At 38.8% G+C, this 23,654-nt stretch overlaps 1 protein-coding gene across 1 annotated transcript in view; it reads right to left on the bottom strand.

Moving 5' to 3' along the window:
• Window positions 1–598: 598 nt before the first annotated feature.
• Window positions 599–23,654, bottom strand: part of tmtopsa (teleost multiple tissue opsin a) — a 52,570-nt gene continuing 29,514 nt past the window's right edge. The window contains exons 3-4 of the mRNA XM_010745732.3: window positions 13,591–13,824; window positions 599–2,326 (exon numbers count right to left, since the gene is read on the bottom strand). Coding sequence (XP_010744034.3) covers window positions 2,042–2,326; window positions 13,591–13,824 — 519 coding nt within the window. The 3' untranslated portion in view covers window positions 599–2,041. The remainder of the gene's footprint in view (window positions 2,327–13,590; window positions 13,825–23,654) is intronic.

Raw genomic sequence — 23,654 nt, 5'->3', positions numbered from 1 at the left:
CTTTGTCTCATGGCACATAATGAAGTTTACTGTTATAATGGTGTTATTTGAACTGCTCAGAAGTAAATCTTTGGAGAATGGGTCTCTGATCTCAAATAGAGATTTCCATTAGCAGGATGAAAATATATCCTTTACTAGCAGACTGTAACAACTGGCTAATTAATGTTAGCCCAGACAGCTGGTTTTCTCTCTTCAGCTGACTTTTTTAAGGTTTCAAGCTGTCTCATTTTCAAATGAGAGCCCTATAAAAGGTTCATTAAAATGTATGATATATATAAATATAAATAATGACAACAAGGGAGACACAGGGATAAAGAAACAGCATTGTTCTTGCGTTGCGGTGTAGATGTCACAGTCTGGTTTGTCCAAGAATTATATGATACGGCTGCTACTACTGCTGTAGTCAGACATGCTTAGGTTAGGGCCAACAAATGCACCACATCATCCATCCATCCATCCATCCATCCATCCATCCATCCATCCATCATCCACCATAAATATATGGAGCATTGCCAATGGCTTAAGGCTGATTAGATATGACTATAATGTTATTACTATATTAAATACCTTTTCTGTATGCTGCATATCACAAAAAGTCCTGAATTTCGACTTTTAAACAGGTCTTTGTCAAAAAAGCAATGCAAATTGATTTAGAGAAAAAAAAAAACTTTATTGAGCAGTACCCCTGAAAAATATACCAATTTCTTTAGCTTTGGTATTAACTCACGTACATTAAATCTGGACATCACATAGAAAACAGTTGATGTGTTAAAAGCGAACTACAAAAAAACTGCACACACTATAATCGACTTCAGTAGCAAAAAGTACTACGCCACATGCAGCTCAGATATTCACTTCTGCAGTCATCTTTAAGTTGCAAGAAGGAGAAAGTGTCACATTAGTTATCAAAAAACTGAACAGACAAGCACATGTCAGACAGTATATACAGAACAAACATATTCCATCTAAAACATATTTCTTGCCTCAACTAAAGTCCTTTGTTATTTTCTGGGAACCACTGGAAAACAATTTCTGTTGATTGGACTTTATTCTCTGATGATGGCAATTGTTCACAGTAGTAGTTTTAATATTGTGGATAATATGACTAGAGGCTGCTCTTTTAACAAGCCTATGGCCACAATATTTTCTGAATACAAAGGATACTTGTACTTTGGCTTTGACCAAATGAGCACAGTTAAAAACAGATTTCCCTGGTGTATGTACATCTGGAAATTCCCAATTTAAAAATAATTTTCTGGATTATTGACAGTGCCAAATATCTGCATCAGTAGTATCTGCTGATGACCAGATACTGTATTTCATATTACACATTGCACAGTTGTTATTGAAGAAATTACACAGTAAACCTCCAACATGCACCTATTTTTTGACCTTAAAGTTGCTATTCCTTGAAAAAAATGCTAGCAAAGCTACACATCTAACAAAACACTTAGAGATTTCAAAGTGATGAGTGATAAACGTGAAAGTATTTTAATCTTGTCTTCTCTAGGAAACACTTGAACATTTGACATGAGTGGAGTGATAAATAAGGTGTGTTCTTCTGCCTCACTTTGTAAATACAGCAATCAATACAAAAATACATCTTATCCCTCTTCCTGCACCCTGAACACATTTCAGTGATGGCATTTTATGAGAGAGACTACAAACATATTGCACAAAATCCTTACAGTTCCTCCTCGGTTACCATAACAGTGCTTTTTCCAAAAATCGTGATAACATCATCCTTTACTTGCTCATTTCTAACACGACCGATCTATATTTTTTCTCTGCAGAAAAACACTCCAGCTCCTGTGAGTTTACTGCCTCTGATTTCTGTTCATATTGTCTAGAGGAAATACAAAATTTGCCTTTGTTACTGGTCCATCATCTCTCCTAGCTGGGCAGATCTGATGCAACCGCTGCATTAATTCCAGCTGAACTGGTCGGCTGCTGCTCTTCAAGCCTCAGTAAAACCACCTTCCTCATTATTAATGACTTCCTGTCTGGGGATGTTGGAACTTTTCATGGTCATAGCCTATCATCAGACGTCGAAGTGGGCCTCTAATGATACCTCGACAGGTTTGTTGGTGTCTGAAGAGGGGGCTTTGGAGACATCATTTGTTGCTTCAAAGAAGGGGCCCAATTGGGGCACAGTGGTCACCGGTTGACCAAGGGAAGCTACCATTAACGGGAAGTGGTTGGTACGGCGGTGACCAGAGACTGCTTGACCTCTACCAGCCTTGGTGGCAACCCTGGAGGAGCTCTTTATGCTTGATCCTCGTCGAGGAGGCTCACAACGCAGCAGGCCTTGGAAACATCTGTAAAACTGGGGCAAGCATACAACACAAATGTGTGATTTAAAAAATGATAAATTAGACGAGACCACAGAGGATAAAATTGTAAAGACCTGCCAAGAGGAGTATTGCTATAATATGTTGCTAGACCTTGGAATCCAATGAATGTGTTACATTTGTAAGTTTTACCATCTGATTTTGCTCAAATATGAATTTGATTCAAGTTGCTGCTGTGGAATATTATTTTAATATTTCGAATAACATTACTATCTGTAATGTTTACTTGGACCGTTGACTTCATTATAGTAACTAGCTTGCCATTTGTGAATCACCAGCACAAAGCAATCAATGTCCCACTGTACAGCCAAGCCACAGCCAGCCTGCTGACCTCAGCTTAGCTTCAGTTACAGTTAGCTAATTGGTCCTGCTCTTGGCTTAGAAAGCAATCGTTAGTTATAGACCTTTTCTTCGTATAGTAACATCATTTATCATTCATTGTTGGCTAAAAACGATACTTTTTGACTTTATATGAGTTAGTATCATGGATCACATTAGCTGAAGTTATTTGGCAAGCTATAGATAACATATCAACGCATAGTGTTTTGCGAGTGATAATGTGTAGTGCTGTTTCAGGGTTTCTTTTGTAGCCAGTGGATATCCAGAAAATGTATAACTAATATTTGAGTCAAGACTTCCTCTGCAGTCTGATAAGCAACTTGATGTGTGAGAATAATGACAAAGACACATTGCGGCTAACCAAAAAAGCGACATACAGCAACTCTTGATTTATGACCCAACAATTTATGACTGTTCGCTGAAGCCCAAATTAAGTCATATTGGAGGATTCTGTATCTCATGATTTGTAGTCATTGCCAACCTCCAGCGCTAATGTAGGAGATAGTATGCCCTTTATTTAGTGAGGTGGAAAGTATGGGAAGTTGCATATCTGACCTAAATATAAGAAACAGGAGCTGTTCTCTCAACATTTACCTTTTTAATATCCATAGTCATGATCCTTCCCTGACCAAATACTAGACTTAGGAGGTTGTCAAGCATGCCCAGATAACAAGAACTGTTACCTTGAACACATTCTTAAATTGTTTCAGTGATTTCACAAAAAAATGTTACAGGGCTACACCTCCACAAATACTGTATCGGAAGCAGCGACAACAAAAATATCAAAATATTTTCTTTTTTTAAAGATTATTTTTTTGGCCTTTTCAAGCTTTATCTAATAGAACAGCAGAATAGTGACAGGAATGCAGGGAGATAGAGACAGGGAATGATATGCAGGAAAGAGCCACAGGTTGGATTCGAACCCTGGGCTTCCGAAGCAGGGACTGAGCCTTCGCACATGGGGCTGCTGCTCTACCAACTGAGCTAAACAACGCCCCAACATCAAAATATTTTCTGAATAGAAAGGACAAGCTGACTCCAAGGTAAAGAGGAAAGGCAATGCAATGTGTACATCTGTTAGCATATAATACATAGTGAATAGAGCTCTAGATACATTTTTCCATACAAGAAATAGTTCTGGAAGTCTCAGGATTATGATTTCATGCAGATTTTCCTGTTTTACACCAGCCCTATACACATAACAAAGCTCCTGTGGTGCCCAGCTCAAAGTCTGGGTATCTGTTGATGGACAGATAGGAAGATTCTGAATAATTGAGGACCCCAGCCGCAGGCTGACAGCATAACAATGCATTCAGGGTGTTCAGTTATATTTTAAATTCTAGGCATTTCCAACCGTATCTAAAACATATACACAACACAGGCAGGCATTGGACCACAGTTTAGACCATTTTTTTAGACCAGTCTTTGTCTTTGGCTGTTGTGAACTCTGTAGATGCTCCTCTTAAGTAAACGTAGTATACTTAGTATACTTTCTGAGTTTCATGTATACTTATAGTCTACTACATTTTCTCATGAGTGCATAATATGATGAAACTCTCTCACAGCATGTGGTTAGAGTGGAGATCCTACAAAAGTCAATGCTCACATTGGAAACATTTCAATTATGAACAATATTATATTATACTGTATGTAGACACAGTTGGTAAAAGAGGGAAAAGGACAAAATGGGGTTGATGAGTACATAGATTAATCAAAACACAATAATTGAATACAATCAATAAAAGTAACAGGAAGATGCCCAGCAAACTTTGTAACAAAGTAACGTGATGTTAAAGCAGTACCATTATTATGGTAATATTCATTATTTGTTAATTTTCATCAAGTCCCATAGAAAGACCAAAATGGATTGACAACAACTACTACCTGTGAAACCGAAGCCTGACATATCTTATTCATTTATGTCATAGAGTTCTTTTATTGTCCAATATCTATAAAAAAAAAAAAAATTACCACACTGCTGCACTGGCGGATGTGCTATTTAACGATAATGAGCACAGATGCTGTAGTCGATCCCACATACATTACCATGTCATACTGCTGTAAATAATTGCTAGCGCACCAAATCTACGCTGAAAATAGTCCAATATATACTGTATACTAGAGGTCTGCTTATAGTGGATTTTTTAAGACATAATAAGACCTTTTACCAACTGAGTTAAACACCACCCCAACATCAAATAGGTTGGAAAGCTAATTAATTTCATTAACAGGATGTACTGGCAATAATTATAGTTTGTAAAATGTCCTGTCAGAGCAGATTAGTTGGCCTCCACTATATATTGTATACAGCCTGGTTTTAAAGATTTACACTTTCGGTTAAAAGGCAATGGGCTCAAGACTGAGAGCCATGGACACACTTGGGAAAGTTGTAAAGTATTGATAGACGTTGGTGGTTTTGGTCTTTTGAATGGCAGCGTAAGTACTATTCATTTTGAAACCTCAAACATGATTTCTTCTACCACACCATGAACTCATCTTATCTTTGTAGTCATTTGACTCGATGTTAAACTGCACGTCAGTGCTTTATACCCAGTATAAAGAGATGCAGAGACAGAGAGAGAAAAATAATTTCCTCACAGTGTATCTTTGTACTATACATTCGTCCCCTGTGTCAGTCTGTCCATAACCTATAGATCTAGTGAGTGAAGGCTAGTGAGGAGATATAAAGAAATAGGAAAATGAACACCTTTGTTTGATGCTGATGGATGCTCTCTGCCCCCCTAAGCTGTCCAAACAACACTGGAAAGTAAAAGGGAAAAAAAATGGAAGAGAGGCAAAGGGTGCAACAGACAAATGGTGGAGGGTGGAGTTCGTTAACACACAGAAGCATCAAGGATAAGGTCAACAGAAAGGTGAAAGCAATGACAGATAAATAGATAAAGCATGACAGGAAGATGGGAGTATTTTGAAGAGAGAGGATTGGTGATGACTCAGGCAGAGTGATCTTGGACTGCTCACATCAGGTTCGGGTGATGCTTTTTGTGATCTGCTGTACGGGTGGATGACAACAAGAGGGTCAAATGTCAGGCATCATCTCAAGCAATAAGGGCTTTATCTATTTTTTTAAGCTCAGACGTCTGTCCACATAAAGTATTTTTCATTTTCTACGTGACTCTACACAGGGAGTTGACTTTGCAAAAATTTAGTTTTTTATATAAAAGTCCAGCATAATCTAAAGATATGCATGGGTTACCCATTTTTTGGGATTGTGTATATCCACACTGCAGAACTGGTTGCAAAGTGAATAGATCCTAACTCTTTTAATTGAGTTTTGCAGTGCTTTCACTGCAGACAGTCAATAACTTCAATGCATTACACGTAATACGGTTTAAGGGATTTTTAATGAAGTGAGTCAATGGCAGGAAGCATTAAGTTTGTTTTTAACTGGCATCAGCAGATAACCCACTACTTCATCCAACAATTCTGTGACTTCACTTGATCCAATAAACTCAGTGTTGTGAAGTTTCCTGCAGACCGCAGAATGTAATATAAAAATGAAAAGATCTGAGTGCTGTAGCTTGAAAAAATAATGAGTGCCACGCAGGAATATGTGAACAGAATGACAATCATATGATATCCTCTTGGGATTTCCTGGCACGTTCTCAATTCAGCAAAAGGCTGCAGTTTATATTGTGCGTATCAATCATTTCCTCACCCAGTCACTGGCTGCAACTTTAAAATCTCACAGTCAAGATTTCCTGCAACATCTAATTTCTGTGATGGGCAGAGGCGTTGACTTAATACTTCTTAACGGCTAGATTTATTTGCTGAAGAACCGTGTCTGAGGCAACAAACTTATTAAGTTCCTGTTTGAAGTTGCCTGAGGAATGAGATGATTCTGATATGGGTAAGCAAGCGACTCCCTGGAAACCAAACAAAGACCAAAACTTTGGTTGTTGACATTGCAGTAATGTTTCACCAATGCTTATAGTTACTGTTTCCTACCATGCTTACATGCAGCTACATATAAACTTGGGTAGTAAGCTTTCACTGTCCAGGTGCAGAGCCAAAAGAAATTCTACTGTGGTTTTTACCAAGGACTTGCAGTACAGCATTGTTGAGCACTCCTTTTTTAAAATTTCTGCTGATTACATCAGAAACAGCATGTTTCAAGTTTATAACGGCTTTGTCTTGGTCTTGGTTTTAACAGCTCTCTACCTGATGTCTAGCCAATTTGGGCTTAATGTGTTCTCACGTAATAAAACAGAAACTTTAGAGGGAATGTTAAACACTGTTGTGAGCTCTTAGGAAGCACAAATGAAGCAATAAGCCCATAACATTTTATTTTATGGTGCTGCTGCTATGCCTTGTTAACATAACCATCCATATAGTCTCCAACTGCAGTGAGCTTCAATTTCAGATCTTTATGATGAGTCATCGTTTGTTTAATAGGTTTGAATAGATGATGCTGAACTGGCTACATGTTAAAAAAAAAATTATACTATACGACCACAAAATTATAGTTCAGCCAAGTGGTTCAGTTAGAGTCCACTCATCTTTTAAATTCACTGAAAAATCTGTGTCTTGTTTGATAGTCTCTACAAGTAGGACATGAAAGTAGTGCAATGGTTCAGACAATAGTGCATACACAGTATTATGTGTAATGCCAAAGGGGTAAATTAAAGTATGGTACTATTTAAATATTCCAATTAAAAAGATATATAGTGATAATATAAGGCATCACAGCTATGAGGTAAGTCAGCCTAAAGGCTCCTAAAATCCTAAAAAAAAGTCACCAATGCATTTTCCATTTAGGTCAAATGATGATTAGAGCTGCAGTCAATTATGCCTCAACTGCACTGTTGTTATCATGAAGTGAAAAGTGCAACTGTGTAACTCTGTTTGTGGTTCTGCTTTCCCAGTCACTGAATAACACTGGGGAACACAATTTCAGAGTTAGGTCTGACAGCTGCTTTTAACAATTTTTGGGGTGCGGAACCCAAAACTGATCTCAGTTTTTCTCTATCACGTCAAGTTTTTTAACTATAGAATCACCGTTTTCTTAAAAAATATGAAAAATACTGTACAGATATGTGCTTGTTTTCACTATACAAAAGTAACAGTCTGTGTAATGATCTTTTTGCTCTTGCCAAACCATGGGGATACCAAATGCCAACTTTTCACGTGTTCCTTTGGTCAACATCTGTAAACTCTCAACACACTGCTTACACCCTTTGTGAGGGGCCCATGGCTTGATCACCGAGTTTTACTTTAAAATGTGCAAAATATGCTTGTTTGACAAATGCACTAATGTTTGCCCTCTGATTTGGAATGGTGAAACTAGCACAAATATAGCAAAAGGAGTCAGGGTTGTTTAGGCATTTACGACGAGAAGTAGCAGGAGCAGACATGATCTGGAACAAAGGAAATATATACCTATGTAAATAAAACACTAAGATGGAATAGTTACAAGCTTTGATAACCACAAAAAAAAAGCATAAATCGAAATAGATATTACAACGGTGTGCCCATGGTTACAAGGTTAAGAGAAAAGCCAGCACAAATCCTCTTCATTCCTACTATGCTTGCTTTCTGTTTGCAGATATTGATAGTACTGACCTATTGGGAGCTGCACACAGCTCTCACCGCACTGTCTCAATTGTGACTGCACAAACAAGTTGCCACGTCGCTGTGGATGAGCCCAATCGTAATAAGCTGGCAAGTCTTACTACAGCTAATCTGTGGAATTTTGCTTATCTGAAGGGTAAGCTGTGGAGAAAAAACTTGACGTGCTAGAAAAAAACTGACTGCAATTTTGGAATCAGCCTGCCAGTTTTAGTTTTAATCAGTAGAAATCTAACTTAACAGATTTTTTTTCTAATTGTTGCCCAGTGTAATCAATCCATGATATTGCTCATAAACAGTGCAGAAATTCCCAAATATATGCAGTACACTAGTTCACAGTTTTATCATTTCATGTAATATTCTGTAATATTCATATGTCTTTGTCAGGGCTTAGCACATAGTTGGTACAGTTTAGGAACTGATGAGCTCAAAACAATACATTCTTGCAGGTTATTTTACTTTAAAATATGCATGCAGTAATGTCCGAATTTGTTCTGTTGTTTTTATACCTTGTGACGTATCCAACATAACTTTCTTAATTTATCATATAGTGTCATATCATCTAATAAAAAATTGTTCTTTTGTTACTTCTTCTTCATGGTAACAGTAAGTTATATCTAGATAAATATCTGATGGAGGGCTGTCAGTCTGTGCATCCTTAATCTCTCTAGATAATAAGAGATTTGTCTGAAGGTGCACAACAGAGTGATCAGAATATTAATTGCTCAGATTACTGGCCATTACTACCAGTCTACCTTATAGAAAGATGCAGTAATCTGGCAAAAGGAAACAAACATAAGTAATTATTTCAGTATGACGTATGTCAGTATGACACCACAGATCATTACTACTGACTATCAATAAATGGTAAATCCTTTAAAATAAGCAGAACAAATCTACCACATCAAAGTATTTCTCCATTCTGTCACTCTCTCAAACACAGAGAGGCTCCCAAATTAACTAATTGTTCGTTTAACTCTAAACCGCAAACTAAATGCAGGCTCATGTCCATCAATGTAGCAATGTAGTGTCTGTCATTCTATGTTTCATATTTGTAAACTTGCCTGAGGAAAAAGCTTGGCCCCTCTGTGCACCAGAATATTGTTGGCACTTACTCAGCCCTGTTTCAGATGTATTGTGCATAATTTTTATGTAACTAATTATTTTTATATCAAACTTATTTATTATTCATCAGGTCAGGGGGCCCTTCTAAAGGGATGCATTATAGAAACACCACAATAGAGCAAAAAAAAATCTGTCTACATAACACAGTAGTGAGTAAATCAGTATAAAATAAATTCATAGTTAATAACATGTAAAGTATTCTGATTTGCTCCTTTGTAGGGACCTTTGATGAGTGTGGTTCCTGGTTGTGCCCCCACAGCTCAAATGTACAACCTGTTGAATGAACCTGAATGAGTATGTCAGAAATAAATATGATGGATTTTGTTACCATTGCACAGAGTCAGGCTAACAGATTCCTTCTGTTTCCAGTCTATGGTAAGCTACACTCACCAGCTTCTGGGTGTAACTCCATATCTAGACGGCAGGTGTGAGCGGTGTTATCAATTTCTTGCCTAACTCAAAAAAAAGTCTTTAAGCAGGTTTCTGAAAATAATAAACTATCCCATAGTTGAGTTTAAAAAAAAAAAAACAGACTCTGTACAAAGAGGAAATTGGCTCTAGAGACCAAAACCTTTTTTGATTCCTGATTAGAAGTTGGACATTTTAATACGGGGGCTCATGAAGATTGTAATGTTCTGTAGCCAGCCTCAAGTGGCTGTTTGAGCCTCCTCTCAGCAGACACACAGTACAAACCACCATGTATTCACTTGAGACCTGAAAGATAATTCAGTGTAAACTTACCGATAATTCCTGGGTTGTTCCATGCAGGTTTCGGTTCAGGCCTCTGACCGCTGCCGATCGTTGATAGGACAAACAAACACCAGCTGCTACTTGTATCTGTACAGCATTTTTAGTCTTCAACTCGCCTCAACTCACAGTTTCCATAGTAACGGGCTGGGAGGAATTGAAGACTGAAAAAGACATACAGGACATTTGGTGTCCCTCTTTCGCTCTCTCTCACGGTGTCATGAGGTAGATGATGTGTGGGCTTCACCTTCACTTCAACTTCACAATAAAATAACTCTTGACAAGTAACTCTGTTAAGAAAGTTTAAACCACAAAGCAGTACCACACTTGAATGGCTTCAGAGGCTGTGATAAGATTTGCTCTCTAATACACAGTAGTGTGTAAATGTGTAGTCCATGAAATCCTTCTGACCGAGTCTGTAGGGAATATTTTCCAAAACCTTACACAGCATTTTGTGCTTCACTTAATAGAACAGAATGAGATGATAAAGATTATATTGAGGAACAAAGTTTTATCAGTTGGCCCCAGAGGGAACTGAGGACAGTCTTGGTTATCTGTTGTTATTTTTTTCTCACCATGATGAACTGTGTTTCACAAAGAAACAAAACAACTTAAATCTCACCGATTGTTTTGTACAAAGAGTTTACTTGAGAGAGGAACTCAGTATAAAGTAGAACTTGAATTAACTTCCAGACCACCATACTAATAGTTTTCAACACTAGGCAGTTCAGTCTGTGAAAGTAATATCTTTCAGCCAAGGACAAAGGATAGCTGTGGTTACCTTTAGCTTTGGATTTAATCATTTTATAACATTTCTAAAGCTCTCAAAATCTCATTTAGGAATTTCATGTATTACATCTAATGCCTTTGGACTCCTTTACTGAGGAGTTAGACTTTAAAGTTTCTGTGTCAGCTGAAAAACTTAATACATCAGCTAAAAACAGAGCAAACAGTTAATCCATCCATCCATCCATTTATCCATCCATCCATCCATCCATTTATCCATCCATCCATCCATCCATCCATCCATCCAATCATCCATCCATCTCCTGATACCACTTATCCTTATCTGGGTCTGGGGGGAGCCTATCCCAGCTGACATTGGGTGAGAGGCGAGGTACACCCTGGACACGTTGCTAGTTCATCACAGAGAGACGAACAACATTTCATGCTCACATTCACGTCTACAGGCAATTTAGTGCATATCTTTTTACTGTGGGAGGCAGCAGGAGTACCTGGAAAGAACCCACATGGAACGTGCAACCTCCACACAGTTAGAGTGAGAAATCGGTGCTAACCACTGCAACACCTGACCACCCTGTCTGAGCAAACATAGTTATAAGCATATAGTATGTGCTCTTGGACATTGGAAATCCTGCAGATTTCAAATAAGACAAAATGTTTGAATAAGTAATATTTAACTCTTAAGAATGCTGATGCTGCGTTCATAATCTGTCGACAAGGAAAAATGTTTGTGTGAACTTCCTCGTGGGAATTTCAAGTAGAATCTGTGGACAGTTTTGCACCTGCTGTTATCATACACCCAAGGATTGAACACAACACAATGGCAAGAAGCAAAGTAAATGAGGAAATGTGTAAACAAGAGTACTGTATTAACCTGCAAGAGGGGGAAGAATGCTGTTGGCCTGTATTAACCTCTCCAGTGCTCCCATCCTGATCAGTTTGTGGTAATTTGACATATTTTAGGAATATGCACTATGCACACACAGTAAAACTAATAATATAGTTTTATTATTGTATTATTATTTATTATCTAATATTGTTTTGTATTAACATATGTAGAGTTCAGAACACTGTATCACAAATGAATTGTCACATAGATTGTGATATCATTTATAGTGTGGGAAAGTGTACTTACCTGCAAGTTGGCAACAATTAAACCAAAGAGTTATTTTTTTTTCCTGCAGTGGATTGTTACATTTGTATTATTTTAGAAGTCTGAAGAGCAAAGTACTCATAACTTCACAAAAAAGTATTTGCATCTGCTTTATCTCGGCCCACACATTGAGAACCAGTAGTAAGGGGTAGTTTCCTGCTCTGCCCAGTTAGTAACTCATAAAAATACATTAAATGAGTGGTTAAAGCTAGAATGTTGGGATAATAGATCAATCAAAATTATTAAGAAATGTGTTATGAAATATGAATCACTTTTAGGACTCAAAGGTTTTATCTGAACTGTCACAGTGTTAAAAGTTGAAGCAGTGAATGTGAATGTCATTTCATTACAGGAAATAAGCGGCTTTGTTTAAAATAGCTAATTAAATAATACCTGTCCTCTAAGACTATCTATTTAAGACACAGTCACATTAGTGTTCCTATTGGTTAGGCAATGTGTCTCTTTAAATCTAAATCCAATCTAATCCAAATACCTTCCCAGAACTAACCTAATTTATTTTGGGGAGGAGCATCCCTTTCAAGCATTGTTCTGGACTTTAATCTCTGTCTTGGCTGAACTTGATATTGTTAAATAAAAAGGCTCCGATTGACTGAGTCAACAACAACTATTCTTTTCTATTAATATTCTAGACAGAAATTTGAAATTAATGCTGTGTTTACAAATATTAATATCATTCAAGCACCACATATTAGGGAAATGAACACTTAAAAAAAGTATTTATTTTGAGTACTTGTATAATAATGGTGACAAAAACCTAATGGGAAATTAAGTGAGCTAAGAGCGGCATATAACATAAGCTCATAGTGTCAGCTGTTATTAAGCTCCTCACAGGCAACTTAAAATTAAATATAACAAGGTGGTACAAATAAATAAACACAATAATAGTCCCACGGCAACAAACTCAAAATAAAGGCCCCTAGCTCAAGATAATAACTGCCAATCATCATATTGTCTAAAGTGGTCAAGGTTAATTGAGTTTAATTACCAACACTTCAGTCCATAGCAGCATTTGTGGCTTTGTCTAGACAAGTAGCAAGTGAGTACCAGGCGTTGGTTAGCATCACATGAAAAGTTTCGTTTAGGTGGGCAGTCACAGAATAGATTAGATTTGTTAAACACAGGAGAGATGCACTGAAATGTGAACCTGGACAAGATGAGGTAGAGGAAACCCAGGCTGTGACTCCACTTGAATTGTTGATGTCATTTGATAGCACTGTGATGCTTTACAAAAGTACAAATCCATCATACATGTTTCCAGAAATAATGTTCCCCTCAGATAGCTAGATTCAAATGCGAAAAACCTTCTTAGTCATCATCCACACACAAGTACCTCATTTAGATTATTCAGTGTCAAGATGGGACCATAATAAAATCTGATAGGAGTACAAAACAATGACTCATTTCCATTATATCAAACCATTGTAAAAAAAAAAAATGATGCGAGGTGACCCCTGCCTTCTGCTTCGTGACAGCAGATGATAAAAGGCACTGACCTCAGCCTCCCTCCCTCCCTCCCATTCTCACCTGTTTATTCATGAAGACATAGATGACTGGGTTGATGACTGTGCTCGTCTTGGCGAAGACTGAGGGGATGATGCTCGCCTCAGGCGTGACGAAGCCTGGTGGCCCGAAAGTGGCCAGCAGAGCCATAATGCCATACGGCAGCCAGCACAACAGGTAGCATATCACCATAATCACGACCATGAATAGCACGCGCTGCTCACGTTTCCTGCTCATTGATGAATTGATCCCGCTGACCTGGAGACAGTGAGAGAAAGAGAGGGAGAAGAGGAAATGAGTCAGACCTCAATGAACAAGCAATCTGCTATGATAACTCCATGCGTTCAGACAGGTTTTTGACTTTTGCTGCCACGAGGCATCCAAATGTTCCCTTATGCGAGAAAACAGTTTGGAGAGGAGCCTAGGAAGTCAAATACAGGAGTGACAGAATAGAGTGCGAGTCAGACAGGGTGAAGGAGAGATTGAAAGTCGGAGAGAGCCTGAAACAGACAGAAGAGGATGCAGTCCAAACACTGTAAAGTACATTTTAGATGGCCATGATGCCACCAATTTACACCAGACCCAAAAAAGGAGAGGCAGAAGAAAATTCAACGCCACTAAATTCATCAACGCCACAACGACGAATGGTGCAACAGTGTCTTCAGTGGGGTATAAAAATGAGTGTATCTTACCAACAATTAAACCTTGAGGGGTGCCATTTTAGCCTCAGGAACAGGTGAAATTGATGCCATCATGGATAAAAAAGTACAGTATACCACAGAATTCTGGTGAGATACAGAATAGTATCTGGGAGTTATCTTATTGGTCCTGGATTTTTTTCCCAAGAGGACAATGACCATAAACATTATTCTAACTATTGTCTGAACTACCTATGACAGAAGGAATCTGCTGAAACACTGAAAATGATGGACTGGTCCACTTAAAGTCCAAACCTCAACCCTAATTTAAGGCGAGTTGGAAAATAAACTGGATAGATCTATCGTACGTTCAAAGGAAAGCCTTTGGCTTGAGTTGCAGAAGGCATGGGATAACAATATGTTGAAGTTCTCAGGAAATATACTGACACAATGCCAGAGATATGTGCTGCTTTAATTGCTGCAAAAGGTGGACATACCAAATATTAAAGTTAAAAGTGGATACAATCTGATATTTGTTCTGCTCAGAGTAACCATCTGCATGTTTCATGAACTGTATAAAATGAAATTATGTTTTGGAGGGAAGAAAAAGGTCAGTATTTTCAGTTCTAATAATTTTGGTCACCACTGTATGAATATTAATATTTGAAAAAATTCTAAACATATGTAGGTATAATCATAATCAGGCAGGCAGACATATGCACATGCACCTTTGCAAAGACAAACTTTCAAACTGACAAACACCTTCAGTGTCCACAAAGTTTCTCAGGCTCAGTTTGGATCTCTGCCTGATGGCCACATGTCGGCAGCTGTCACTCAGTTTCATTGCCATGGAGACATGACGGCTGATATTCTAAGAAAGTAAATATACTGTATGTGCACATAGTTGCACACATACAAATAAATCACTCAGAACAGTTGGACAGAAAAAACCCAAACCTACTTTCAGCATATGTTACATGCCTGGTGTGGTGGTTATGCATGCCATCTATAAATTATGATACATTCTATGAATGTATGTTTAAGTGCTCTTCTCCTGCATTGATCAGTTCACATTATACTGACCATGCTGTAAACTGCATTCCTGTAGACTGCCACTCACACTGCAGCATTTGCATGAATATACATATTAATATGGCACTCAGTTTCACCAGACAGTCAGAGTGTTTGCACTGCACCCATAATATGATACAGAGCAAATAAATGCTTTTCCATAGTGACGGACTAATCAAGCCATGCCAATGATTGACAGATTCCTTACAGTGAGCTCATTTACCCTCCAGAGACAACTCTGCAAATGTTAATTTCAGATGGGTTTTTGCAAAAAATGTTTAGACCATTGTTTTCAAACTCTTAAAGTTTACTCTCTTAGTTGAGATTTTTTCAGACAAACTGTGTCACGAGACAGACTTGTTTTTAACTAACAACCATGAATTGTAACTAGTTAATTAAGCTAATCTTATCTTAGTGTCTGTGTCTGGCTTTTTTTTATCGTTTTATCACTATGTTGTTCTTTGTTCCTTAGTTCTTTCATAATGAGTGTATGAACATGTGTATGAATGCTTGAATGAATGGGTAACTGTGGTGTGTAGTGTAAAAGCTTGTATGTCCCAGGCAAAAGGTCAGCATCCTCACCACTTGAGTCAGGTTTGTTTTGTTGTCATATTAGAAATATGAGAAGTGGAAGTTTAGACTTTAGAAACTTTGTTCTAACATAATACATGCATGGTTTTCTTGGTGAAGCCAGAAGTAAGTTGATTATGAGATTCATGCTTTATTATTCATATTTTAAAACGGAACGATGTTTAGTTGTGTAATGTGTTTAGTAAACATAAATATATCCCAGGTAATGAGTTCAGGTGCTGGAGTGTAAACTTCCCCAGTTCCAATAAATAGTCCTGGATTCTACTACAACAGAGTGAAGGCGAACTTTCACACAGTTAAGAAATGGTAATGCATGTGCTATCCTAGACCATTCTTTTTAATGTCTCATAAAACCCCACAAAGTTATGTAGTATATAGCAGATTCTGAACCAACATTTGAAGCTTATTAATTTTGTTAGAGCCAATAGATGTGTTGGTAAGTCTGTTCCTTACACTTTTAATCATGTATTTTTGATTTAGGAAAGAATAAAAAACAATATATACCAAGTTATCACTAGTCTGCATTAACACAGGATCAGGGATTGCAGCAACCCGTAGCAGGGTTGTCCGACGGTGGGGGGGTGAGGGGAACTAAGGTGGGTTGCTGTGGGTGTGTCTATACGTGCTGTATTTAACCATGAAACAATCAGGAAATATCATCAACTTTTTATTTCTCTCTTTCTCTCTCTCTCTCTCTCTCTCTCTCTCTCTCTCTCTGTCTCTCTGTCAACCCCTGCGTTGTGGACTGCCAGTGCGGAAATGCATGACCCCCAATAAAATGAACTGAAAAACCTCTGTTTTTCCCGAAGCGCCTGATCCTGTGTGAATCCGCGCTTACTCGTCTTGGCAAAATGCTTCAACATGAGTACTTGACAAACCTGCCCTAAGGGTTTAGTGAACAGTCAATTACAACAATGAGCGGAGCCGAGTCTATCATACTGAAGCCACTGAGATTAAATTAATTTGTTTTGACTTCGTCTGCCATCAAATCTCTAAGTCTCTAAGCAAGACAACAGTTGGACAAAAAGTCCAGTAAACAAGCTCCTGAGGAGACCATTTAAGTTTCATTTGAAAGAGGCTGATAAAAACTCCCAAAAAACAAATACAAAAATAATGTTTCAACAACAACCACCATAAACATCGACTGTAGGTATTTCGCCAAGAGTTGGGTGACAGTTCACTACCATCTCTATATAACTCTCCTGACATTTCTGCCTTGGGGTACACACAGTTTTGCTTCTTTTTTTTTTAGAAGTTTTTAAAATCCGTCTTTGTTTAACTGAAAAGGTCACCTGTCATTTTAGTTGAGAAAAGTTTCAGTTTTACTTTCAGTTTGGCTCTTTTCCCACCCTGCAGACTTTCTTGCTTTGTCAGCTCTAGAGAATGGGTGGCTAATAGCTTCAATCTTAGCTCTGATTAAATAAATGAAGTGGCACAGATCACAGACAAATTGAGGAAATGGAGAGTAAGTGCTGAATGATTGCAATCAAAGGCTGTGTGGCTGTTGTAAAGGAGCTTGCGTACTAATTGACTGCCCTCACGGAGAAACCGTTTCATATGCTAAACCGCAATCCCCACAGCTATATAATTAATATTTATGTCCTGCATCCATGTAACGGCACAAATCTGTTGCAGCCTTTTGTCCAAATGTTGAGCACTACAAGCTCGGTAATGAGCACCAAAATAACAGTACGTTTTTGATGATGGACGACATAATGTTGCATTAAGCAGACAGTGAATTGAGAACAGCAGGCCCTTAATTTTTATCTGTGTGTCATGCCAGATTGAAATAGAGTTGTAGATTATGGGCAGCAGTCCAACGTGGTGGATAAACGAGTGGGAAATTATTTGTCAGAAACAGTTTGACAGGAAATCTTTCCAAGTAAAAGGATTCTTCACAGCGTTCACTGACTAAATTAAATATCAGATGGCTAATTTCCTTCTGCGACGACAGAAGGTGCATTGTCTCCTCTTGAGTCCCTGGCAGGCTGTCAGTTATTTAGACAGATCATTTGGCTGGTGTGCTGCAATGTCAAAATTAGTTTTGAACCAAACTGAAAGGATCAGCCAGGAGATAGAATAAAGTTTATGGCGCTGATGCATTAACTGGCTCTGTGCTTTCATTATGTGCCTCTACTCAGTTTGGCCATATTTGCTTGTCTTTTGAGTAAACATATGAGTAATATTCATGTTCCAAATGTGTGTGTGAGCATTCTGATTTGCCACAGTAAGAAAAGCACAGGTGTTTACAACTGTAAGTGTCCCAGTCAGCCATGTGACATTGAACCAACATGCACAATACCAGGAACCTGAAACCGAAGCTACTAAATTGAATTCAACTGTCAGTAATTTCATTAATCAAACGTGCTTTTTTCTACTGTGTCATGTCAAGATGGGGATAAATAAGCCTGTGTCATGTGTCATAATACCTTCTATTGAACCTGATTCAAACTGTGATGTTTGAAGATTGATTGATTAAGAGGCCTATTCAGACTTATTGTCATGGAAATATTTCTGATGCAATCTGGGTGTTCTGGAGTCAGTGTGTGAAACATGAAAATGAGAATATTGGCTTAGCACGGCCAGAAGTAGAAGAAATTGGGCCCATGAAAACTGGAGTGTATAAAACCTGCCAGACTATGGATGACACATGTTCAAGAAAACAACCATGCTGTCACAAAAATCTCTTCAAATTACAGATCAAGTGACAAAACATGTTGCAAAAAACAATGTTACTTACTAACCCCTATTATTTACTGTACACCACTGCATTTATAAGGCGTGTATGTGAGTGACCGGCAGTGATGGTACGCTTTACTTCTTTCTGCCTGTCTAAATGCTTGTGTGTGTCGGTGTGCGTGTGTGTGTTTTGCTCTTCGCGATGACACTGAAGTTGACATTAAGAACACTCTTTCAATATGTGTCAGCCATGTTGCCCCTCTGTGGTCTTGTGCAGTCACACTGACATCTTCTGTCGAAATTTCCTGTCTGAAGGCAAAGCCATCTATTCTAATCGCAGCATGTCACATGTAAGAGGATGAATAACGACGTGTGAAGCGAGGGAGATGGATAAACTAGATTGTGTGCTGTGTCATATGAGAGATTTGACAGTTACGCTGCACTGAAGGCATTTAGCTGTTCATACTTCATGTTCAGAAGAGGATCTGTGACTGAGTGAATGATGGAATCAGGTTCTGTACAAGCTTTTAATACTGGACAGATATGAAGTTAACACTCACGAAGGCACTTGCTGCCCTTCTTGAGGCGATTTAAAAAAATAATGTTATTTCACATTGCTGAATCAATGATGACCAGGCTGTCTTACATTGGTGAATGTAGCATGTTGTGGGAGTGGAGCGCTCACTCGATGGGCTGCATAGTTCAGGTCATTATTATTAGCCTTGTTCAAGGATGGAGCAGTCAAATGCAAGAATTGGGAGAATGGTGGATGAGTTTCAGTTTCAAAGAATATTTCAGCAGCCTTGTTGCAGTTGGTGTTGCAGTGGTCAAGGCTGGGGATGCTTAAAGTTTTAAAGAGCAGAGCAGAATGCTGGGTAAGGAAAAATGTGAAAGATTTGATGGATTTTTTTTTTTTTTTGTGGGGGGAAAGAGCAAACCCCTATACTTGAGTTCTGGCTGCATTATGGGCTTTGTATGACAGTTCCTTGACAGTCAAGGCTCACACAGGCTTCAGGAGTTGTTATAGTCTTGTCAGTGATGATGGAAGGGTTTAGTAGAAGGAAAAAGAGTCCATCATCAACATCCATCATATCCATATTTTAGTATTGTTAGTTTTCAAGGAGAATAGTTGACAACGCATATGGCCTGTAGCTTTATTTTTACACACCGGGGAAAGTTGAAAAGCAAAAAATGAAACCATGCCTCATTCAGCAGTTTCTGATTGGCAAATGTTTGCCTCAATTTAAAATAAACTTTTCCCATTTCACAAGCTCAAGCAGAGAGGCACACAAGAAGTTTCTAATTTGTCATACAAGCTAAATCAATAACAGGAAATTAGCAAGCAGCAACATGTTGACTCAATTTGGATTGTTTGCTTACTGTTCTTTCCACTGCCCTGTGGAGCTGACCATAAAGTTGTGGTTTAAGAAGACTAGGCACGAGGACAGGGTCACAAGGAAAGACTTTTTTATTAGAAAATAAAGTGGCTATTATTGTCTTCTAGCTATTAAGACTATATATAATGTAATGGGGACATTTCCTTAGAGATTTCTTTCAAACTTTAAAGATGTATTACATCATATTAGTTTAGCTTTAACTGCTTTCATTTGTACTACTTAAACCTGAAACGTTTCGCTGACATCTCTTCCAGTTATGTTTAAGTCTGTTTTGTAAACACTTGAACTGGCGTTCATTTTCCTCAAGACTTCCACTTTATATCCAGCTCTTGGAGCAATTCATCATTTACACTTTGACTGACACTTCCATTTAATTTAGTGCTCTCTCAGACTTCTATTTTGACTGCCACCTCGACAGCCTCAACTTGTTCTTCGTCGAAATACTGTGTTAGATTTAGATAGATAAGTTATGTTTCAGAACAAAATCCTAAATATATCACGCCAAATTAACTTCCCTATCTGTATTTCTGTCAGGATATCTTGTAATGTTTGAAGAGTTTCTTTTTGGAAAATTTCATTTTCAGGTTCCAGCACCAGATAATCCTCATTTGGTGGCAGACAGCTAAAGGCATAAAAAAACAGCAGTTTCAAAGCATGCATGAAAAATTCAAATTAAAGGCTTGGATGTAATTAAGCAGTGTGGAAACTTCAGGCTCAGTATGCATCTGTGCTAGTCTGAAGTCTTTCTGAAGCCTTATGACATCCTGGTGGGATCAGCTGCTTTTTAATATCAGTGTAATGAAATAAAAAAGTGAACAGAGCTGAAAGCTGTTCTTTGTGGTTAAATAGACTCGGAACCAGCATTTATTTTTTTTTTTTTATCCTAGTCAAACAGTCTGAGGTCTGCCAATATGAATTGTGTTGCATGATGCAAATGTGATTACATAATTGTTTTTAAAGATACAGGTTATCGTTTAGATCTTCAGTCACAAAGGACACACCCAACTCATTAAAAACACGATGTGACTTTGACATGACTTTCTTTGCTGAAGCTGAGTGTTGGGTGGTTTCTGGCAGGAGGATCAGGGCAGAGAGTGAATCTGCGTTTGATACAAGGCTAGCAGACATGTGTGAGATCCCCAGTGTGCAGGATAAGTCACCTCCGGCATGTTCCTAACACACAAAATTGGTCTGCAGTTGAATGGTTGAGACAGCCATGTTGGCGCAGTGCTCAGGCAAGGCAGAAATGAATCAGCATACAACCCTTCATTTCTGCTTTAGGAGCTGCTCTGGCGAGAACTGTAGAGTCATTATATACTAAACTTTGTTTCTACACACACTGTAATACTCTCTGCAGTGCTCTCCACCCTTTCGGTTTCATCAATATGAGGTGTCTGCACATAGATGCATAGTTACATATTAACAATAGTACTATTAAATAGAGATAGTTTACATTAAGACACTTATTTGTGTAGCTAGCCGGTATTCTAATGCCATCTAGACTTTGGGGTGGCTTAGGTCACAAGTGGGGTTTCCTTTTCCTGCTGTGTGTGTGCTTTATTTTAAGAGAGGTTAATGGAGAGGGCAGGTCAAAGGTTAAGGCCCATAAATGAGGTATCTTGGGAAATGAAGTTCTTTTAGCTAAATGTCCCCTGTCTTGGGGTAAGTTATGTTTGATTATATGCTTATATAAGAGCTTGCTCTGCACAGTTCGAGAGAGTCTCATCATTCGGCCAGGGGCTCTCCAAGGAACGTTTTACTTGTACGATACTGAACTTAATGTAAGTGTTATAAATTTGTTATGCAACTAAGACAGTGTCGGCGGAGTTTCTCTTCAAACATCTTCAACTGCATCACCACTGAATACACGACACATCCATTTTTCAACTCTCCCATTGTCTCTTAAAAAAGCTCTGTCTCTCTCTCTCACTTCATCATCAAGTTTTTCTGACTAATTCCCCCTCTGCTTTTTCTTCCTGCATTAGCAAAATAAACAGGTACAGCAGAAAGATGAAAAGAGAAACAAAACGATAACTTTCAATGCAAAAGCACTTTGTAGTTACAGAGTTATGCACATATAACAAAAAGAAACTTGACTGGTGGTGACCCAGAATTACACCACAATTACACCAGATGCCTCCAACTTCTCCATCCTACACACACCACCACATTAGTGCAGTCTAAGTGTTAATTAATCCACATAGTCAGATAATCATAAGTCGTAAGGTCGGCTAACTGGATTGCATCGATGGGGTGGGCGGCTGCCAGACCGGCTGCTGAAAATCACCTCAGCCTCTGGAAGCTGGAGGCAGTCGGTACCTCCTGTGCCTTCCCCAGCTGCTGCCTGCCCTCCGTCCCACCCACAAGAGCACCCGACACTGGCTATTAGACTGTGAGATTGGTGGAGGTGGTGGCAGTGATGCAACAGAAAGCAGGCAGTATGAGCTAAACCCAGAGGTGAGAAACAGATCGAGGAAGATGGAGGGGGAGTGGAGATAGTGAGACATAGCAGAGAGAGGTTGTTGGAGGAATGGGTGCAGCAGAGAGAGGTGGAGAAATGGACAGCTGTCAGGAGAATGCATGCAAGTCAATTTATAACTGATTTCTGTCGATGATGAGCTGTGAGTCCAATAGGTAATAATAAAATCAGCAGAGGAACTGTTAGATAAACATGCAAGCACAACCTTAGAAGAGAAGGCTGTCACTCCGCTAAGCACACTGGAACAAATAACCTTCCCTGACTGTCTTCTTTAAGCGCACATACCCTTAGAGATTCTTAAAGCTGAATCATTTGAAGCAATTAGTATCTACCATGCCAGGAGAGTTTCTGTGCAAGAATGCACTATCAACACTCAGGGAGAGGAGAACCGGAGCAGCGTTGCAACACTTCACCGCCTCAACCAGGAAAGAAAGATTAGAAGCAATTTCTGAGTGCCTTTACTGTAAATTCTGGCTCTGTATCTCGTGTCTTTCCCAGAAAGCGTTTTTTCCGTGATCCGTAAGTCAGCTGCATCTACCTGAGCCAAAAACTTGTGACTGTTGATTGTGTCTTAAAGTTATGTGGAGGGAAACAAAATAGGAGATGCACGATCATTGCAGGGAAGTCTCTCTAAAAGTTAATTTAATGAGGAGGAAACTTGAGTCTGACAGCTCACCCTCATAAAAACTCCTCATTACTGACAGCTAGCTTCTTTTTCTAAACACCCTGAACTCGTAAAGCCCAGGCTACAGCGCAGACATTGTAAAAATGCAATAAAAATGGCTTATTTTGTTTCAGGCGTCGTTGTAATATCTGAATATTCACAAGTTAAAAAGTAAAACCTTGTTAGTGTTCATTTGGAAGATTCCTCACTACTGTAGCATTTCTTTCCCGTTGTCAGGAACGTGACAGCTGAAACTGCACTGCATTTCAAAGCTATGTCGAATCCTGGCATCAGAAGATGATCGCCTCAGAAGCTACATCCTCTGGTCTGATGGCACTTTTCACCCCTCCATCAGCCACCCGCCCATCTCACCCCAGCCCCGCTCTGCCAGAGGGGAGGAAAGCGCAGTCACTGAGACGAGACGTTCAACTAATGCCAGAAGTCACATGAAAATGCACGACTCTGAAATTACGTACTTGAAGTGGTTGAGAAAGAGAAGGGAATGGCTCTTGAAGCCAATGTTGACGGTGCCTCAGGGGCTTCCACATACACACACTGATACTGTACAG

The sequence above is a fragment of the Larimichthys crocea genome, chromosome XII, assembly GCF_000972845.2.
Source record: "Larimichthys crocea isolate SSNF chromosome XII, L_crocea_2.0, whole genome shotgun sequence".
Lineage (NCBI taxonomy): Eukaryota > Metazoa > Chordata > Actinopteri > Sciaenidae > Larimichthys > Larimichthys crocea.
The sequence above is the reverse complement of the archived record's forward strand: the minus strand, read 5'-3'. Positions and strand labels throughout refer to the sequence as shown.